The sequence below is a fragment of the Dama dama genome, chromosome 14 (assembly GCF_033118175.1).
Source record: "Dama dama isolate Ldn47 chromosome 14, ASM3311817v1, whole genome shotgun sequence".
Classification (NCBI taxonomy): Eukaryota; Metazoa; Chordata; class Mammalia; order Artiodactyla; family Cervidae; genus Dama; species Dama dama.
The window spans coordinates 32,267,166-32,285,516 of NC_083694.1; the positions used below are offsets into that span (position 1 = coordinate 32,267,166).

The 18,351-nt window shown below is 40.0% G+C and overlaps 1 protein-coding gene across 1 annotated transcript in view; it reads left to right on the forward strand.

Annotated features, from left to right (window-relative positions):
• The window catches only part of PLD5 (phospholipase D family member 5), a 388,353-nt gene that overhangs the window by 362,243 nt on the left and 7,759 nt on the right, over positions 1–18,351 (forward strand). Inside the window, exons 7-9 of the mRNA XM_061161209.1 lie at positions 9,125–9,261; positions 13,025–13,193; positions 17,011–17,125. Of these exons, the coding sequence (XP_061017192.1) occupies positions 9,125–9,261; positions 13,025–13,193; positions 17,011–17,125 (421 nt within the window). The remainder of the gene's footprint in view (positions 1–9,124; positions 9,262–13,024; positions 13,194–17,010; positions 17,126–18,351) is intronic.

Consider the following 18,351-nt stretch of genomic DNA (forward strand, 5'->3'; position numbering starts at 1 on the left):
AATATGTGCATTCTTATACTCAAGCACATGCTGTCCCTAGTTACAATAACAATACCTGTTAATAATCATTCCTAGTTTCAGATACTTTGTGTTATCTGGCTGGATCCCCACCATCACCTGTTAGGTAGACCCAAGATTATAACTGTGTTTCAAATGAAGATACCAAAGTTTATCCACTAGCACAAAGACCATCAGATGGCAGGTGCCAAGAGAAACGCAAGCACCCAGTTCTTCTGACACCAGAAGCTATTTTCAATGCCTTTCACCAATGATTTTCAGACTCGATTTTAGCAATATAACCCTCTGAGGAAACCCTGGTGTGTAAAACAGACAAAAGCAGAGCTATTGTATTTGATTGGGGCTGAAGGGCAAGAGGCTCTTCCAAAAGGCCAGGGCACAGTTTCCAGGCCTCTGACTACACTTGGAAGCCACCTCCAGGATGCCCACGCACCGCAGTTGTCCCCACAGTATTGCTGAGAGTGGGCATTGTAAATATCCAAGCCTACAGTCCTGGTCTTCAAACTTTAAGGCATCTAAGAACCAGATGGGGAACCTGATTGAAATGCAAACTTACGGGACTTCCCCGGTGGCATAGGGGAACACAGGTTCAGTCTCTGGTCTGGGAAGATTCCACATGTCACAGAGCAACTAAGCCTGTGCTCTAGAGCTCGGGAGCCACAACTACTGAAGCCCGAATGCTCTAGTACCTGTGCTTCGCAATAAGAGAGGCCACCGTAATGAGAATCCTGCACACTGCAAGGAAGAGTAGCCTCTGCTCTCTGCAACTAGAGAAAGCCTGTGCAGCAATGAAGACCCAGCACAGCCAAAAACTAAGAATAAATAAATAAGTTGTGTTATTGTTGTTATTCAGTTGCTGTTGTGTCTGTCTCTTTGTGACTCCATGGACTGCTGCACACCAGGCCCTTCTGTCCTCCACCATCTCCTGGAGTTTGTTCACATTTATGTCCATTGAGTTGGTGATGCTGCCTAACCATCTCATACTCTGTCGCCCCCTTCTCCTTTTGCCTTCAGTTTTTCCCAGCATCAGGGTCTTTTCCAATGAGCTGGCTTTTCTCATCAAGTAGCCAAAGCATTGGAGCTTCAGATTCAGCATCAGTCCTTCCAATGAATATTCAAGGTTGATTTCCTTTAGCACTGACTGGTTTGACCTCCTTGCAGCCCAAAGGACTTTCAAGAGTCTTCTCCAGCATCACTTTGAAAGCATCAATTCTTTGACACTTTAAGGTCCAATTCTCACATCTGTACATGACTATTGGAAAAAAAAACATAGCTTTGACTATATGGACTTTTGCTGGCAAAGTGATGACTCTGCATTTTAATATGCTGTCTAGATTTGTCATAGCTTTTCTTCCAAAAAGCAAGCATATTTTAATTTCATGGCTGCAGTCACCATCCACAGTGATTTTGGAGCCCAAGAAAAGAAACTCCATCACTGTTTCCATTTTTTCCCCCTTCTATTTGCCATGAAGTGATGGGAGTGGATGCCATGATCTTAGTTTTTGGGTTTTTTCTTTTTTTAAGTAAGTAAGTAAAAATTGCAAACTTATAGTTCCCCCAACCTCACAAGGATCTGATCCACTGGATCTGGGTGAAACCTTAGAATTTTGATTTGAATCAGGCTTCTGAATGGATCCTGTTGCTCAGGTAAGCTTCTCTGAACCATTCTCCCAATTTAACATGGCTGTTTCTCCACTGTCTTACAAGTTGCCAGCAACTTTTATGTCATGGAGAGCTTTTCATGGGAGAGGAAATAGTAGCTTTTTTGCCCATTAAAATGAAAGCACTTACTGAAAATTTAGAAGTGTAGCGATAGAAAATTGAAGTTGCTTGTCTTAAATAAATTCATGTAAGTATGAATAACATAAAATAATAGACTATGGAAGATTTTCATCAAATAGAACTAAAAAGCTCCCTTTTTTGGTATGTGTACAGGTCAAACAATGCAGCAGTATATAGCATGTCATCTAAGGCATTTTACTAATAAAATGATTGCATATATTCAATTTTGTTTTCTCTTAAGACATCCCTGTAAGACAAGAAAATCAGATATTATTCTCAATTTGTAGATTAGTTGCAATAGGAAATTTTCCAAGGAAAGCTTAATCCAGATTAATGGCAACACTAATGGTAATATGACATAAATGATAACATGACACCCCAAGAGTCCAGCAGAACAGCTGGAAGCAGCAAGAAACAGGTGAATTATAAGCATATCTCAGATAATTGCTGGATTTTGAATTTACAGGTTGAATCTTAGAGATGAGTGAATATGGTTGTTGCATAAATTTAAATTCTGACCCTTAAAAAAGTGGGGGAGTCCTTCTTTGTTGATCCCAAAGTTAACATATCTACTTCAGAGAGAGGGCCCAGGCCTTTAGTAAAATCTATGAAAATGCAAGGGCTTTGTTATATTCCTTGTGCCAAGTCACTTCAGTCCTGTCCGACTCTTTGTGACCCTATGGACTGTGTAGCCCACCAGGCTTCTCTGTACATGGAATTTTCCAGGCAGAATACCAGAGTGGGTTGCCATGCCCTTCTCCAGGGATCTTCCCAACCCAGGGGTTGAACCCCCTTCTCCCACAACTCCTGCATTGCAGGTGGATTCTTTACCTCTGAGCCACTGGGAAGCCCGGTGCTACAAAATAGGTTGGGATTTTTTAACAGTCCTTTCCTTAAGCTATGGTCTTTTAAACCATGCGGCACCTTTGTTTTCTATTTTTATTTATTTAATTATTTTAAGTTATTGTTATTTCATTTTCCATTTCATATTAATATCTCAAGCCTACCTTTTAATTTCAGTTCAACAGATATTAATTCAACACGAGTTTTTACAGAGGAATAAAATCTTACAGACATAAGATAAATAAAAGTCAGAAACCCCCCAAAATTGGAATTGGTATCATTTGCCCAGAGCCCCTTGGTCTCACCTCTGTTACAACATTAATCACATTTTTGTAGCTATTGCTTATCTCTCCCACTATTTTGGGCTTCCCTGATAACTCAGATGGTAAAGAATCTGCCTGCAATGTGGGAGACCTGGGTTCAATCCCTGAGCTGGGAACTGGGTTGGGATCCCTGAGTTGTCCCTGGAGAAGGGAACAGCTACCCACTCCAGTATTCTGGCCTAGAGATTTCCATGGACTGTATAGTCCATGGGGTCGCAAAGAGTCAGGCATGACTGAGCAACTTTCACTTTCACTTTCCCACTTTTTTATAAGGCTTCAAAGGCCATATACTGTACTCTCTTCATCATTGTTACTTCCAGTACTTCCCTTAGGCCTCCCTAAAGCAGAAGTAAATGTTGGATTGGTTCTATTAGTAGTAATATCAATAAAAAGTTCCAGGATACATACAGTTTTCTGTGTATATGTGCCAAACAAATGTCAAGGCAAATTTATTTAAGTTATTTGTTATAAATTATCTTAAAATAGTATATTATATTTTTATAAGCTTACAGTCCCAACACTAAGTTAACACACAAAATATATATATTTGAGGGCCTTAAGAATTATCATTCCCAAAATTAGATTTTAGGTGATTAATAACTTAGCATGTTTATATATAAATTTAAATAGTGATGTAGATATAAATTATTTCTAATTTTCTCATAGGACAGAAAGAGGTATTTGGTTAGATTTAAGTATTGATCTCTAATAACTTGGGGCTGAGTCATTCTAATTTTCTTACATTCCCTATTGAAATCAGAAGATAGGAACAACAGACTGAGATTTTTTTGTCCTATTTTATAACAACAGAGTGAGGTTTTTTGTCCTATTTTGTAACAACAGACTGAGGTTTTTGTCCTATTTTGTAGAATGCTTTTTAGAGTTCTTAAGATAATGCATTTGATTTCCAAGATAAAGACTAGTTAGTTCAAGATCTGTCTTTATTGATCTGGGTGCTAGAAAGATTTAATTTCTTGTTGTTTATTGCTTAGTTCATTCATCCACCATTCATGTATGCTGTAGTTATTTAGTAAGTGAGGGTAGATGTTGAATAGAACTTGGTGCTGCTCTGAAAAATATAATTAAATTTCCCTTTAGAATCTCAGCTATATATTTTAACTACACTTCAAAAGATTTATTGAGATATAACTTATTACCATAAAATTCATCCTTTTAAAATGTAAAAATCAGTGGATTTCAGTATAGTCACAGAGTCTCACTATCATCTGTATACTTTCTAATTTTAAAATATTTTTATCACCACAAAGGAAAAGGCCATACTTGTTAGTAGTTGCTCTCCATTTTCCCCTTCTCTCAGGCTCCAGAAAGCACTAATCTACTTTCTGTCTCTAAGAATTTGCCTTTTTCTAGATACTTCATATAAATGAAGTAATATTGATACAATATGTAGTCTTTTGTAACTGATTTCTTTCACTTAGTATTAATAAAATGGTTTCAAAATGCATGACTCTGTTCTTTTTCCTTTTATGGCCAATTAATTTTCCATTGTATGGATATATCACATTTTGCTGTCTGTCCATCAGCTGATGGACATTTAGATGTTTTTACCTTTTGACTATTGTGAATAGTGTTCCTATGAACCTTCATGTACAAATTTTTATTTGAATATCTGTTCTCAGCTATTTTGAGTTTTACTTAGGAGTGGAATTGCTGGGTACTGTTGTAAATCTACCTTAAACATTTTGAGGCATTGACAAACTTTTTTAAATTGGCTGCACCATTTTGCAGTTCCACCAGAAATGAATGAGGATTTCAATTTCCGCACGTCTTAGTCAATACTTGCTATTTTCTGCTTTATTTTAGCCCTCTTAGTGTTTGTGAAATTTGTCTTATGGTTTTGATTTGCATATTTTAATGCACTTACTGGTCATTTGTATATCTTTTTAGAGAAATGTCTATCAAAGCCTCTGCCCGTTTTTCAGTTAGATTGCTTGGGGTTTTGTTATTGAGTTGTAAGAGTTAATTATACATTCTAGATACAAAGATGTATATGATTTGCAAGTATTTTCTCCCATTCTGTAGACTGTCTTTTCATGTTTAATTACATTTTAGCATATGTATTCTGGGAATGGAATATGGATTTTTTTTTAGCCAGAAACCTGATATGAAATAAAACACTACTAAAGCAAGAATTTAATGAATATGCAAAACAAGGAACATGTAAATATAAGGTGTTTATTGATGTAAGAAGGAAATAGAGATTACCTATAATCAAGGTGCCTCAAGAGCACTTGATTGGTAACAGATCATTGAGAGCTGAAACAAAGAAAAACATCTGTATTTTCCTTCTCTTTGTATTTTTCTTTGGAATAAAGAAGTACAAAGTACAAGGGTCAGAAAATTAATCCAGGAATGATAAGAAAACAACAGTCTTCTCTCTGATTAAACAAGCAGAACTAGTTAATTTCCTCTGCCAGATCAGAGAACATGCAAGTACTACCATGACCCCAGGGGCAGAAGTACTAATACAAATAGTCATGTTTTTCCTAATAAACACATGGAAATGAGAATATAGGAAACAAGACAAGTACAAGTAAGGGTGTATTCACACTTAGATGGAAATACCTAGAGTAAAGCAACTCCAACTAGGAGTAGAGGTTGGGGAGTCACACAAGACTCCAACACTTAGTAATCTAAGAAGCACTCTCACATTCCACAAATATTTACTGAGCATGTCACACGTGCTAAGCATGGCATGGCACAAGGCTCCAGAGACATAAAACCAAGCAGCTCACAAGCTGGTAGAGAATCACACAGACAAATGAAGGAAGTACAATGTAGCATGTGCTGGAATGAAACTGCACAAAGCAGGAATCTTATATCGATCACTGATGTATGCCAAGTACCTAGACTAGAGCTGGTTGCATGGCTGGTATCAATACTTAGTAATATTTGATGAATGAATGAAATCAGGTGCAGAAGAGGAAAAGATCCAGACCAGGAGTAGGCCATTCTCTTATTTAAGCCTCAAAGGCAAATCATAATGAAAGATTTGTTACTGTTCTCACCCCACAGGAGACAGAGGCTTAGGAAGTGTAAGGGACATGCCCAGCCTGCTACAGGTTATAAAGGCTGGAACCCAGCACATCACCAGCATGTAAAAACTTATTAGACCATAGCCAATGAAAGAGACCAGAGACTCTGTCTAAATGTGTTCCTTCCTGAAACCAAAATCCAGTTTGGGGAACATGCAAGGAAGTTCAGGAAATTCCTAACTGAAGCAAAAATATGGGCATTTGGACACATTTCAGAGTTGACCTGGGCTCCTGTCTAGAGCTAAGATCCTTAGCTTCTTCATGGTAAGCTTTACCTGTTGGGTAAAGCAGACCCAACAGGCTGAGGGAATTAATTCATTTGAATATTCATTTATTAATAGAGATAGAAACATGAGTAAAACACAATTCCTAAAATCAAGATAGTAGCCATCTAGGCAAGGAGATGAGACAGGTGCAAGTGATTTTAAGTTTCAATATGCTAAATAATATAACAAATAAATCACATTATGGGAAGACAGAAAAAGGAGAAGTAGCTTCTGGGTGACAATATAAAAACGTTTCAGGACTTCCCTGGTGGTCCAGTGGTTAAGAGTCCGCCTGCCAATGCAGAGACACGGGTTCGGATGCCTGGACCAGGAAGATCCCACATGCTTCAGGGAGACTAAGCCTGTGTGCCACAACTACTGAAGCCTGTGCACCCTAGAGCCTGTGCTCACCAACAAGAGAAGCCAGCATAATGAGACGCTCAAGCACTGAAACTAGAGAGTAGCCCTAGCTCGCCACACCTAGAGAAAGGCTATGCACAGCAGCGAAGAGCCGGCACAGCCAAAAATAAATAGTTTTTTTATTTTTTTTAATTTCATGGAGGAGATAGTATTTGAACTTGAACTTAGAGAAAGTATAGAACTCTGATAGGGAAAGATAGGGAAACACTTCAGCCAGAGGGATTGGCCGGAGCAAATACACGGCGGCAGACAACGTGAAGGCAGGGCCATGGACTGACGATTATCTTAGTCTGGGACACAGAAGGCATGATAACGTGCAAATGGGGAGACAGAAATGGGAGAGCCAGGGTACTGAGGCCATGCATGCATCTGCCCCAGTGAGATCAGGCTGAATTCCAAGAAACCAGGGGTCCTGAGAGAGACAGACGTTTGTTTGTCTGTCTTGTAAGCATTGTGGAGACAGGGAAATGAGTTCAGAAGATATATAAAAGTGATGCCCAGCAAACAGCACCAGTGCCTGAATGAGGGAAACAGCAATCTGGAGTAAGAGGGAAGGACAACATGAAAGACACTGCAGAAGCCCACACCGTCTATCTTAGTGACGGGTGGGGTGTCTGCCTGTGTGTGTGCTGGGGAAAAGGGTGGGACTAGCACTGGATTTTGGTTTTTTATTTATGTTTTATTGTTTTGTTTTGGGCTTTTTTGTTCTGGTTTCTCTCCTTTAGCATTTGTTTTTTGTTTTTTAATACTTAGAAGTTCATCCTCATTCCTAAAGAAAAGTGATTTAAATCCAAAATTTATTCTGATACTCATCGGCCAGGACAACATTCTGAGTAAGGGTGCCTGGTAGGTGTGGCCCTTCAACGTGCTCCTTCCTCAGCCCCACGCTCCTCCTCAGCTGTGCTCCTCCTCAGCTGTGCATCCGGTCCAACAGCATCATCTTCCCTCTGTCTAAGCTGAGATAGGGACTCCCGCCAGCACAGGGTGGGGAGTTGTTCCCAAGCATTCATGAGGGCCGCTGACCACCAAAAGTGGCAGAACATTTTGTGAAGGACCCAGGTCTGCCATGCCAGGCAATCTTCCAGAAACCATTTATTTGGCCTCTGACACTAACCAGAGGAGCCTGGCGGACTACAGCCCATGGAGTCACAAAAGAATCAGACACTAAACAACTAAGGACTCATTGCATTGTTTGTGTTCCTTCGTTTGGTGTCTTGCTTATCAGAGTAATGCAGGAACTACAGAAATGCTCCTTCCAGTCTTGTCCAACGGGAAACCAGTAAGAAAACCAAAGTACATCTTTTCCTTTCTATAATGAAAAAAGTGAAAGGGAAAGTCACTCAGTCACGTCCGACTCTTTGTGACCCCATGGACTACACAGTCCATGGATTTCTCCAGACCAGAATACTGGAGTAGGTAGCTGTTCCCTTCTCCAGGGGATCTTCTCAACCCAGGGACCCAACTCAGGTCTCCTGCATTGCAGATGGGTTCTTTACCAGTTGAACCACAAGGGAAACCCAAGAATACTGGAGTGGGTAGCCTATCCCTTCTCCGGTGAAGCTTCCCGACCCAGGAATTGAACCGGGGTCTCCTACATTGCAGGCAGATTCTTTACCAACTGACCTACCAGGGAATCCCTCTTTTCTATAATAACTTTATCTAAAAAATCATACTTTGGTAAGATGGAAACCACTTTGAGCAACATAAGAAAAATATCTCAAGTATAATTTGCCTCTTTGCTCATTTTTCTCAAGTCCCTGTCTCTGCTTATGAGCTTGGCATCTTAATAAGTCACTTGGTTTTTCCTCTAGAATTACTGATGATCCTTTCTCCACAATCAACCCTCCTCTTCCTCACTTGATGAAAACATAGGAGAAAAGAAAAAATAAAATAAGATTTTTAGACCGTGTGTCTTGAACATCTTTACAGCCATGTTACCTTTCAAGTGAAATGACTTCTAGCATAAATAACTTGCTGTATGTGTGTGTGTGTGTGTATATACATATATATTATATGTGTGTGTATGTATGTGTATATATACACTGCATGGTAATATCTGAGAAAATTAACTATGTATATGATATGAGTGTGTGCCAGAGTCTCATAAGTTTAGAACTGGAGAACTTCCATAAAGATAAAACATGTGTGTATTAAAAATGAGAATTCCCTCCCAAAACCAACTTAAAGGACAGATTTGAGACTCATCCCACCACGCTTTGATTTCTACTTGCATCAACTTTGATAGAACTGCAAATGTGTTTGTCTAATCTCATAAAGAACTGGAACGTAGACTTGCAAAAATTGGCTAAAAGCCAAGATTCATTTTTTACAAAAATTTTTAAATAACAACAAAAAAGAGAAAACCCCAGATGGTAAAAACTAATACTCTAAAAGTTTGTTTTTTGTGTCTTCACAGAATTCTCCCAAACTCTTTTGCCCTAAAAACAGAAGCTTTGACATAGATGCCATCTACAGTGTGATAGATGATGCCAAGCAGTACGTGTACATCGCAGTCATGGACTACCTGCCTATCTCCAGCACAAGCACCAAAAGGTCAGTGCGTGTGTGCTTAGAACCTGGGCTCCAGGGCGAGGCACGAAGCTGAGAACCACAGGAAAACACATCCTGGACACTGGGATGCTATCAAATCACAGAAGGTTGCACATTCACATCTTCTCAGGGTATACTTGCAGCTCACCCAGAATGCATCTCCTCCCTCAGTCCATTTTAAGGACTCAGGGTCTCATCCCATAAATTACTACCTCAATAATTTACATTATAAGCATGACAGCAACTTTAGATTGAAGATTGGGTTGTGATTTGAAATTATTTGGAAAAGTAAAATAAATTAAAAATTATTAGAAAAAAGTTTTTTTAAGTTATCAGTTAACATGTGCCTGAAGGGCATACCGAAACTAAGTAGGTCTGCCAAGATTTTCTTTAAAAGAGGCATCCCTTTGTTGTACTCTTGTTGGTCTTCCTTAAATGCTAACTTTTCATACTATCTTTTTCACTTACAGGAGAAGCAAACTTAAAATATGTATGTTCTCAGTCAATCCATCCATCTGTAAAAGGAACATAGCATTTTAAAATTTAGAGTACTTTTAATATTCATCACTGTGCAAGTGTGGAAATACTTGGAATAAACAGGAGCAGAATTTATGCCCCTAAATCATTGCATGCATAAATGCATGTCTAGGACCCAAGTATTGCCTACTTTTGCTTTCTTGCTGGGAATGCAGAGTTTGGGTGCTTGTAAATGTTTTGAATAATCCAGTTAACCCAGGAAAAATTTCCAAAGTGCACATTTCTAGGAGTACAACTTGACACCTTTTAAATTTGGAAAATTACAATTTCAAATTAACTATTTTGCTGAGGTTAAATAATTCCATGTGCCCTATATTGCTTGAATATTGTTCATATTGCCAACCTCACATATGCATAATATACAACTTCTTTATGCAAATGACTTTAAAATTGTAAAAGATGTGTTTCTCCCAGAAAGTGATTACCCCTAATGATGGTCAAAAAGTATTTTAGGCTGCAAGATACACATTATTAAGACATTTAAAATACTGTGCACCCTTTGAACATTCATGGATTTTTTTTCCACATACTTTCATTTTTTCAATCCCTCCTTTTCATGTTTTGCCCATTTATTGTTTATTTGATTTTAGATTTGTTTTAGACTTCAGCTTCTCTTTGGGAAGAATTTGAAACAATACATTTTGCCTGGTTTTCCAATTATTCCAAAGGAGAATAAGGTTAAGTTTATGACTTATTCAATTGGGATAATAATTTCATAGGATTGACATAACCTTCATTTCATGAAGTTCCTTCAAACAAACAAAATTAAGATCCTTCATAGCCAAGGGAGAAGGCATTAGCATGGATAATCTAAAATATCTTGGAAATATAATGAGGAAAGAGATTGTGCACCAGCCACAGAGCAATGCAGAGTCAAAGCAGGTGTCTCTCAATTGGAAAGATTTGCATCTTTTTCGCAAATGAAGAAGGCAGAGAACGAAAAAAGTGAAAGTCAAGCGTTCCTTTCTTTGAGACTCCATAGACAGAGTTGCTTGAATTTTCCAGGCAAGAATACTGGAGTGGGTTGCCATTCCCTCTCAAGGGGATCTTCCCTATCCAGGGATCAAACCTAAGTCTCCTGCATTGCAGGCAGAATCTTTACCATCTGAGCCACCAGGGAAGGCTCCAGGGAGAAGTTGAAGCTATTCTCAGGAAGGAATGACGAATCAAATGCAGCTGCAGAGGGCCAAAAGAACAGCTAAGGGAGAAGGGGGAGGATGCCTTATCCTCTGAATTAGAGGGAAGGAGATAAGGATGTGTGTGCCATCAGGGTAGAAAGTTGAGGAGAACCATGGTTAAGACCCCCAATTTTGTGAATGAAGGAAAGAACAAGTTTCTCTAGGGTAGGGTAACAGAATAATTACAAAAGATACAGGAGGTAGAATTAACCCAAAACAAGGATAGAGGTTGACAGATGGTATTGAGAACTCTGAAGGTTGAGATGACTTTTACCAGTAGTCCTCAGCTTTATGACTATAGAAATACACCAAAGGAATAACGGCACTGATCCAGGATTTAGATTCTGCAAAGAGACAAAGGAAGGGAGAGGGGCAATATCCTTCAGGTGATCAGAACTGAAACTAGGCTTGTCAGGGAAAGGAGACCAGGAAGAGCTGATGCATCAGGAAAAAGTAGAGGGATCTCAGATCTGGGGCCCACACAGGTGAAAAGTGAACATGTTAGTTTCTCAGTCATGTCTGACTCTTTGTGACCCCATGGACTGTAGCCCACCAGGCTTTTCTGTCCATGGGATTTCCCAAGCAAGAATACTGGAGTGGGTTGCCATTTCCTTTTTCCAGGGGCTCTTCCTGACCCAGGGATTGAACCCAGGTTTCCTGCATTGCAGGCAGATTCTTTAGCATCTAAGCCACCAGAGAAGCCCACACAGGTGAAAGGGCAGGTACAAATAAAAGAGTGAAAGAACTTGAAGGACAGGAGGCTGGGGTCAGATATAAAGAGGAGACCTTTGGAGGTAAAATTATTATGCAACTCACAGGCTAAGGTTTTGAATAATATATTATTAGTCCAAATAATTAATTGGCCTAGAATTAGGCAAAGATTTGTATGAATAAACAGAAGGTCTACAAATTACAGGATTAAAGAGAGAGCAATTTGAGATTTGTCTTTAACATGGGAAAGCTTATTGTTTTTGGTTTTTAACCTGAGAACTACGTTACAGTTCTGAAAGAAACACTGTGTGTGCTGGGGGGAGCAGTGGCTGGCTCCTAAATCAAGTGGACAGGTTGTGGTGGGAAATACACAGCAGGAATTTAGGAGAAACTGTGGCCTAGGAAAAAGTCCAGATTTAGTTGAAGTAAAAAGTTAAGAATTCAGGGGAAAGGCTCAACCTATAGGGGAAACTGTTTGCCTGATGAAGTGTTCCAAGGTCCCAGAGTAGTGGAGGGGCTTGGCAAGGAGAGACGAAGACAGTTTGGACATAAGAGTGTGGGAAGCTTGGACAACCAGAGCAAGATCTCATTTGGGGGGCACTTATCAAAGAAGAGAGGTTTGAGAAGCATTTGAAGATGACAGAGTGCTCAAGGATCCTGACTGGAAATCTTTTGGAAAGTTGATTCTTCTTGCAAATTTGAACTGAGGCCCAAGTAAAGTTGGAGGTGTGTGAGGGTAGCATGTGGTAGCAGTCAGAATGTCTGTGCCCTCAGCCCACACAACCTGAGGCCCTGATAGGAAACCTCATTTTAGGTAGGATTGTACCTGCCTAAAGCACCATTTCTCAATGTTCTAAGCCAGGAGGCCAGCATTTTTTCAACATATCCTACAAGGTTATTTATATTATAGATTAGAAGCTGATCTAATCTATAATATAAATGATCAAGTAATGATCCAGTTAATGTCAATGCTCTCTGTAGTCTAGTAAATTTCTTTCCCCAGAGTAACTGATTTTCGTTATCTGTACGGATATTACTTCTACAGTACTTATAGATTAGAGGCTGATCTAATCTATAATATAAATGATCACATAGTGATCAAGTTAATATCAATGTTCTCTGTAGTCTAATAAATTTCTTTCTCCAAACTAACTAATTTTCTTTTATTTTATCTTTATGGATATTATTTCTACAGGACTTATAAATTAGAGGCTGATTTAATCTATAATATATATGATCACATAATGATCAAGTTAATGTCAGTGTTCTCTGCAGTCTAATAATTTTTTTCCCCCAAACTGACTAATTTTATTTTATCTGTATGGATATTATTGCTACAGGACTTACTGGCCAGACTTGGACGGGAAAATCAGAGAAGCATTAGTTCTGCGGAGCGTCAAAGTTCGACTCCTTATAAGCTTCTGGAAGGAAACTGACCCCCTCACATTTAACTTTATTTCATCTCTTAAAGCTATTTGCACTGAAATAGCTAACTGCAGTTTGAAAGTTGTAAGTATTGTATTGACTGAGCTATTAAAATCTTACTTCCTTTATACATCTGTGAAAGCTATAAGCACACATACGCTTCCAATCAGAACTAGGACAACAATCTTTGAGAGTGAAAAATACCTCAAAAAGTAGGTTGAGTAGTTTTCAAGATAATCATATCTCCCCCCAAAAAAGGAGACTAGAACCCAAGTTTCCCGGTACCAGCCTAGCCCTCTTTATCCACACTTTCAGTTGCATCCTCTCCATTTTGCTTGAACTTCCTCCTTCATCTACTATTCTTATTTGTAAGACAGTGAGCAGCAGAGCCTTGAAACATGCACCAGCGCAGACTCCCCCAGCCTGGGATCCTGTCCTTGTTCCAGGTCCCTCGGGCCACATGCTGACCCATCTCTGCATCCTGTGAGGGAGGCAGGGTTGAGGATTCATACAACTCTAAATGTGCTAGCTCTCTAGCTTATCTTTAACTCTCCTCTGGTCCACACATGTAGCACCCTCATCCTCCCCTCAGGGTCCTTGTACATGCTCTTTCCTCTCCTACAGCACTCTTCTCCATGCTTTACCTGATTCATGCCCACTAATCCTTTAGATCTCAGCTTTCCCCAACCTCCACTGTAGACATTCAACAAATGTACACTGAGACCTCTTCTAAGTGATGAAGTTTTGCACCATGCATGAAGCATTCAGGGACCCAGATGACACAGGTCCACTGTCAACTTGGATACATGGCTCCCAAGATTTCCTTGAGCCTCAATACCCCAAGGCCAGTCGGAGGAAGAGAAGTATTGGAGGAGTGCACAGGAGGCCCTTAAAGGGAAAGTCGCTCAGTCATGTCTGACTCTTTGTGACCGCATGGACTATACAGTCCATGGAATTCTCCAGGCCAGAATACTGGAGTGGGTAGCCTTTCCCTTCTCCAGAGGATCTTCCCAACCCAGGGATTGAACCCAGGTCTCCCACAGTGCAGGCGGTTTCTTTACCAGCTGAGCCACAAGGGCTGCCCTATGAATTAGACCTGCTGCTGCTAAGTCATGTCAGTTGTGTCCAACTCTGTGCGACTCCATAGACGGCAGCCTACCAGGCTCCACCGTTCCTGGGATTCTCCAGGCAAGAACACTGGAGTGGGTTGCCATTTACTTCTCCAGTGCATGAAAAGTGAAAGTGAAGTCTCTCTGTCGTGTCTGACTCTTCGCGACCCCATGGACTGTAGCCTACCAGGCTCCTCCATCCATGGGATTTCCCAGGCAAGAGTACTGGAGTGGGGAGCCATTGCCTTCTCCCATGAATTAGGCCTAGAGGAGGTGAAATCCCTTTAGCCTTCATTCTCTGAAGGACAAACCGTCTCCATGCTCAGCAAGGCCCCAGATGTCAAAGCATCAGAATATAGAAAATAAGACAAAGCTAATACAAGCAGAGGCAGAGGAGAGTACCTGGGACCTATGGCACATGATGCATTTGCTCCTATGTCTTCTCTATACTTCCCCTCAGAACAACTCAGTTGTCTCTACCAACCCCCTTTCCTGGCCCCACAGCACACCTGCCACTGAAGCCCTGTCAGTTGAAATCTCTGGCATGAAATGTTAAGGGTTCTTATTTAAGATTTACAAGAAATTGCAAGCAAAGTAGAATCCATCATTTTTAACCTCTACAGTATTTACTCAGCTTCACCTTTTTGAACACAGATGGCCACATTACTTGAATAAAGCAAACATTAATAGTTCCCTGCTGGACATTTTATAAAACAGAGACTTCAATCTCTGTATAAGCCAGGCCATGCATGTCTAAGCATCAAGATAAGCCTAGATGAGAAAGAATCTTATGGCCCCAATGCCAAGACCACAGATGGATGAAGAGCTTTTCTAAGAAAAGTGAAAGTTGCGATCTTGCACATAGCATGTCTTCAGGAGGCTAGGAGCACTGATAAAGCAGATAGCCTGGTAATCCCCAACCTTAGAGTATGCACCCTCACCCCTGGCTTTGTGAGTTTGTATCCATGAGGTGGCTCGTGGAAAGAGATAGCACTCACCAAGCTTTCCTAGTTAAATGAGGGTTTTTTAAATAAATTAACAAGTCACTTTTTAAATGTCTTTGCTGTCACCTACAGTATGTTAGATGTCTAAAAATATGTCAGTGAATACAATATGATCTCTGATGTCATCTTAGTCCCCCAGATAGATCTGTTTTTCCTCTTTTGGATCATCATCAACTCTCTGGAGGAAATGGGCTCTCAGTGAAGCTGTGATGCCATCACTGACTTAAATTAGGATGCATAATTTATTCTTTCTCAAATTTGTCTTAATTCTATAGTAATATCTTCCTCAGAAGGAAAGAGCCCATTGTACAGACAGGTATTGTGATAGAATATCCAAGCAGAATGACTGCTGGCTTTTAATCAGTTTCGTGTGACCACTCAAGTGTAAAACCATGACATAAGAGCATTCACAGGTTATTAAGTCTATCTGAAGAGTCCACAAAGGCTATATGTGAACCCATCAAACCTGACACAGATTTTGCAGAAGGTGGGAACTGAGGAAATAAGGTGATCCAGGCTACATTGCCTGTAATCATGGTAACATGGCAGTAGGAGAACCTTCTTCTGGAATGTGCAGTAGAAAATTCTTAGGTGGTAGATTTAGGCCTGTGTACCATTGATCTCAAGGGTTCTACCAAAAAAAAAAAAAAAAAATAGATTAGAATTTTCAGGGCTGGAAGGGACCTTAGAGATTACTTAGTTTATCACTCCTTTCTCAACCTGTGCGTATGTGTGCATGCTCAGTCATGTCCAACTCTTTGTGACCCCCATGGATTATGGCCCACCAGGGTCCTCTGTCCATGGGATTTTCCAGGCAAGAAATGGGAAAAACCAACTCTCATTATTTCTGCAAACCAAATTTGAACGCTTACAGTTTTGAAACTATAATGATATCTCCATTTTTAGATATCATCTCATTTTTCCTCTCTGCCTCTTCTCTCCTTCAAACGCACATGATTCTACAACTGTAAGACATTCTGGAAAGATGCCATGCAGTTTTGAAAATGTTCAACGTTTTTCAATGTGAAGGAGACCTGAGGTCCTAACCTTAATTGTGTCTTCTGCGAACTCAGTCACAGTTTAAGCCTCATCTGAGCACTTGCCCATTTTAGCAGATTCCTGAAGCCACTCCTGATGTCACTCACCTCTCTTAGCACCCCCATCCCATTCAAGCTGAACTAGAGTGCTGCTTTTGGATCACACTAGAATTGAAATTCAGGACTCATGGTTTGAAGTTGTGATTTTTTTTTTTTTTGAGTTGCTTATTAAAAGAGCTTGTAGACATAGGTGTTTAGATGGAAACTATTTGTTCTTTTGGCAAAACCTTTTTTTGACCTTTGGAAATCCCCAGTCAATTCAGCTAGTCATTGACATGGGCCTGCTGCTTCTTATAATATATGCAGCATGTAGGAAATCAGTTCATTGGCATGCTTGACAGAAAGCACCCTGAGGCATAGTTAAAATGCCAGTGCACCCTGATGAATAAGATGATAAGAATTAAACAACTTCTGGCCTTCACCCTGTTAAAAGAATGAATTTTATGTTCATTTTATAGCTTAAAAGTGTTAATTATAGACCTGAATGAGCATGTTCACTTTTTCTCTTGCTGCCTATATGGATTTGAGACCAAAAATAGCTTCAGCTATATGAAGTAACAAGATTGCGGTCTTAATAACTCAATATGAGGTCTATTGCTGTTTCTTGGATAAGAAACCTTTTAGTGTTTGAACAAAACCAAAAATGTTCTCTATATTCACCTGGTTTATTTATTTATTTATTGTCTTACAGAAATTCTTTGATCTGGAAAGAGAGAATGCTTGCATTACAAAAGAACAAAGGAATCACACCTTCCCTAGATTAAACCGCAACAAGTATATGGTGACGGATGGCGCAGCTTATATTGGTAGGTGTCAGGGCTGTGAGGTTCCTCAGCGGATCATGCAGGTTAGTGGTAACCCAGCTGCACTCTGCTGTACCCCATGGCGAGGAAGCCCCTGCCAGTGAATGGGGGGCCCCAAGGTCAGGAAACAGGAGAGGGAGGGCAAAGAGCTCTTCAACCAAACATCTTATCTATGGCTTGGTTCATAGGCCAGGACACCATACAGGATGTCTTCTCATAAGTGTTTTGCATAAATTCCATGGTCTATTTGTCTTATTTTGTGCTTCGTCACTCAGCTGTGTCCAGCTCATTGTGACTCCATGGACTGTAGTCCACCAGGCTCCTCTGTCCATGGGATTCTCCAGGCAAGAATACTGGAGTGGGTTGCCATGCCCTTCTCCAGGGGATCTTCCCCACCCAGAAAATAAGCTGGGATCTCCTGTATTGCAGGCAGATTATTTACCAGCTGAACTACCAGGGAAGCCCTATAGGCGGGAAATTGGATGGTTCATCAAAGGCCAGTCCTGGCACTAGAATGAACCCAGAGCTCATTTCCTACCCACCGTACCACAGCCAATCTGTCATGAGTAATGGGGAAGCAGACCATTGAAATTTGATGTCCAAATGAACACTGTCTGTGCAATAATCCTACACCTGCTGTTTTTTAAATAGCTAACTTTGGACAATTTACTTAAGCTCTCTGAAACCTCAGTTCTCTCATCTGTAAAAGGGCGTTGACTAGTTTCTGCCTTGTAGGATGATGTTTAATTAGGATAATATGTACAAAACACCTTGCACAATTAAAGCACCCAACACATAGATGATACCTGATTCATGTTAGCCATTATTATAAGGTAATAAAGCTCCAGACACAGAAACAATATGTTATTGGTTTATTATTTACTAAGGGATCAAATCTATTCTACTTTTCCATGGCGTGTATGCGTCCAGGGTAACCTCTTTACTCGTTCTGTCCCAAGCAGGGTAGAAGTTATTATCTATAAAATGAAGGGGCATAGATCACAAAATAGCTGGATGGTTGTTACAATGTCCAAATGAAGTAGCAGAGTCAAAGCAGAAAAGAAAAGCACAGGTGTGGAATGAAGGAATATGAAATTTGCATTATTTTTTCCAAATTCAGTGAGTAAATAGAAAATATGCCCTTTTAACTTTGTAAAGCACCTTACTTTATTTGATTCTCTTAGCAACATTGTCAATAGGGAAGGCAGCTTTACTCACCTACAGTTTAG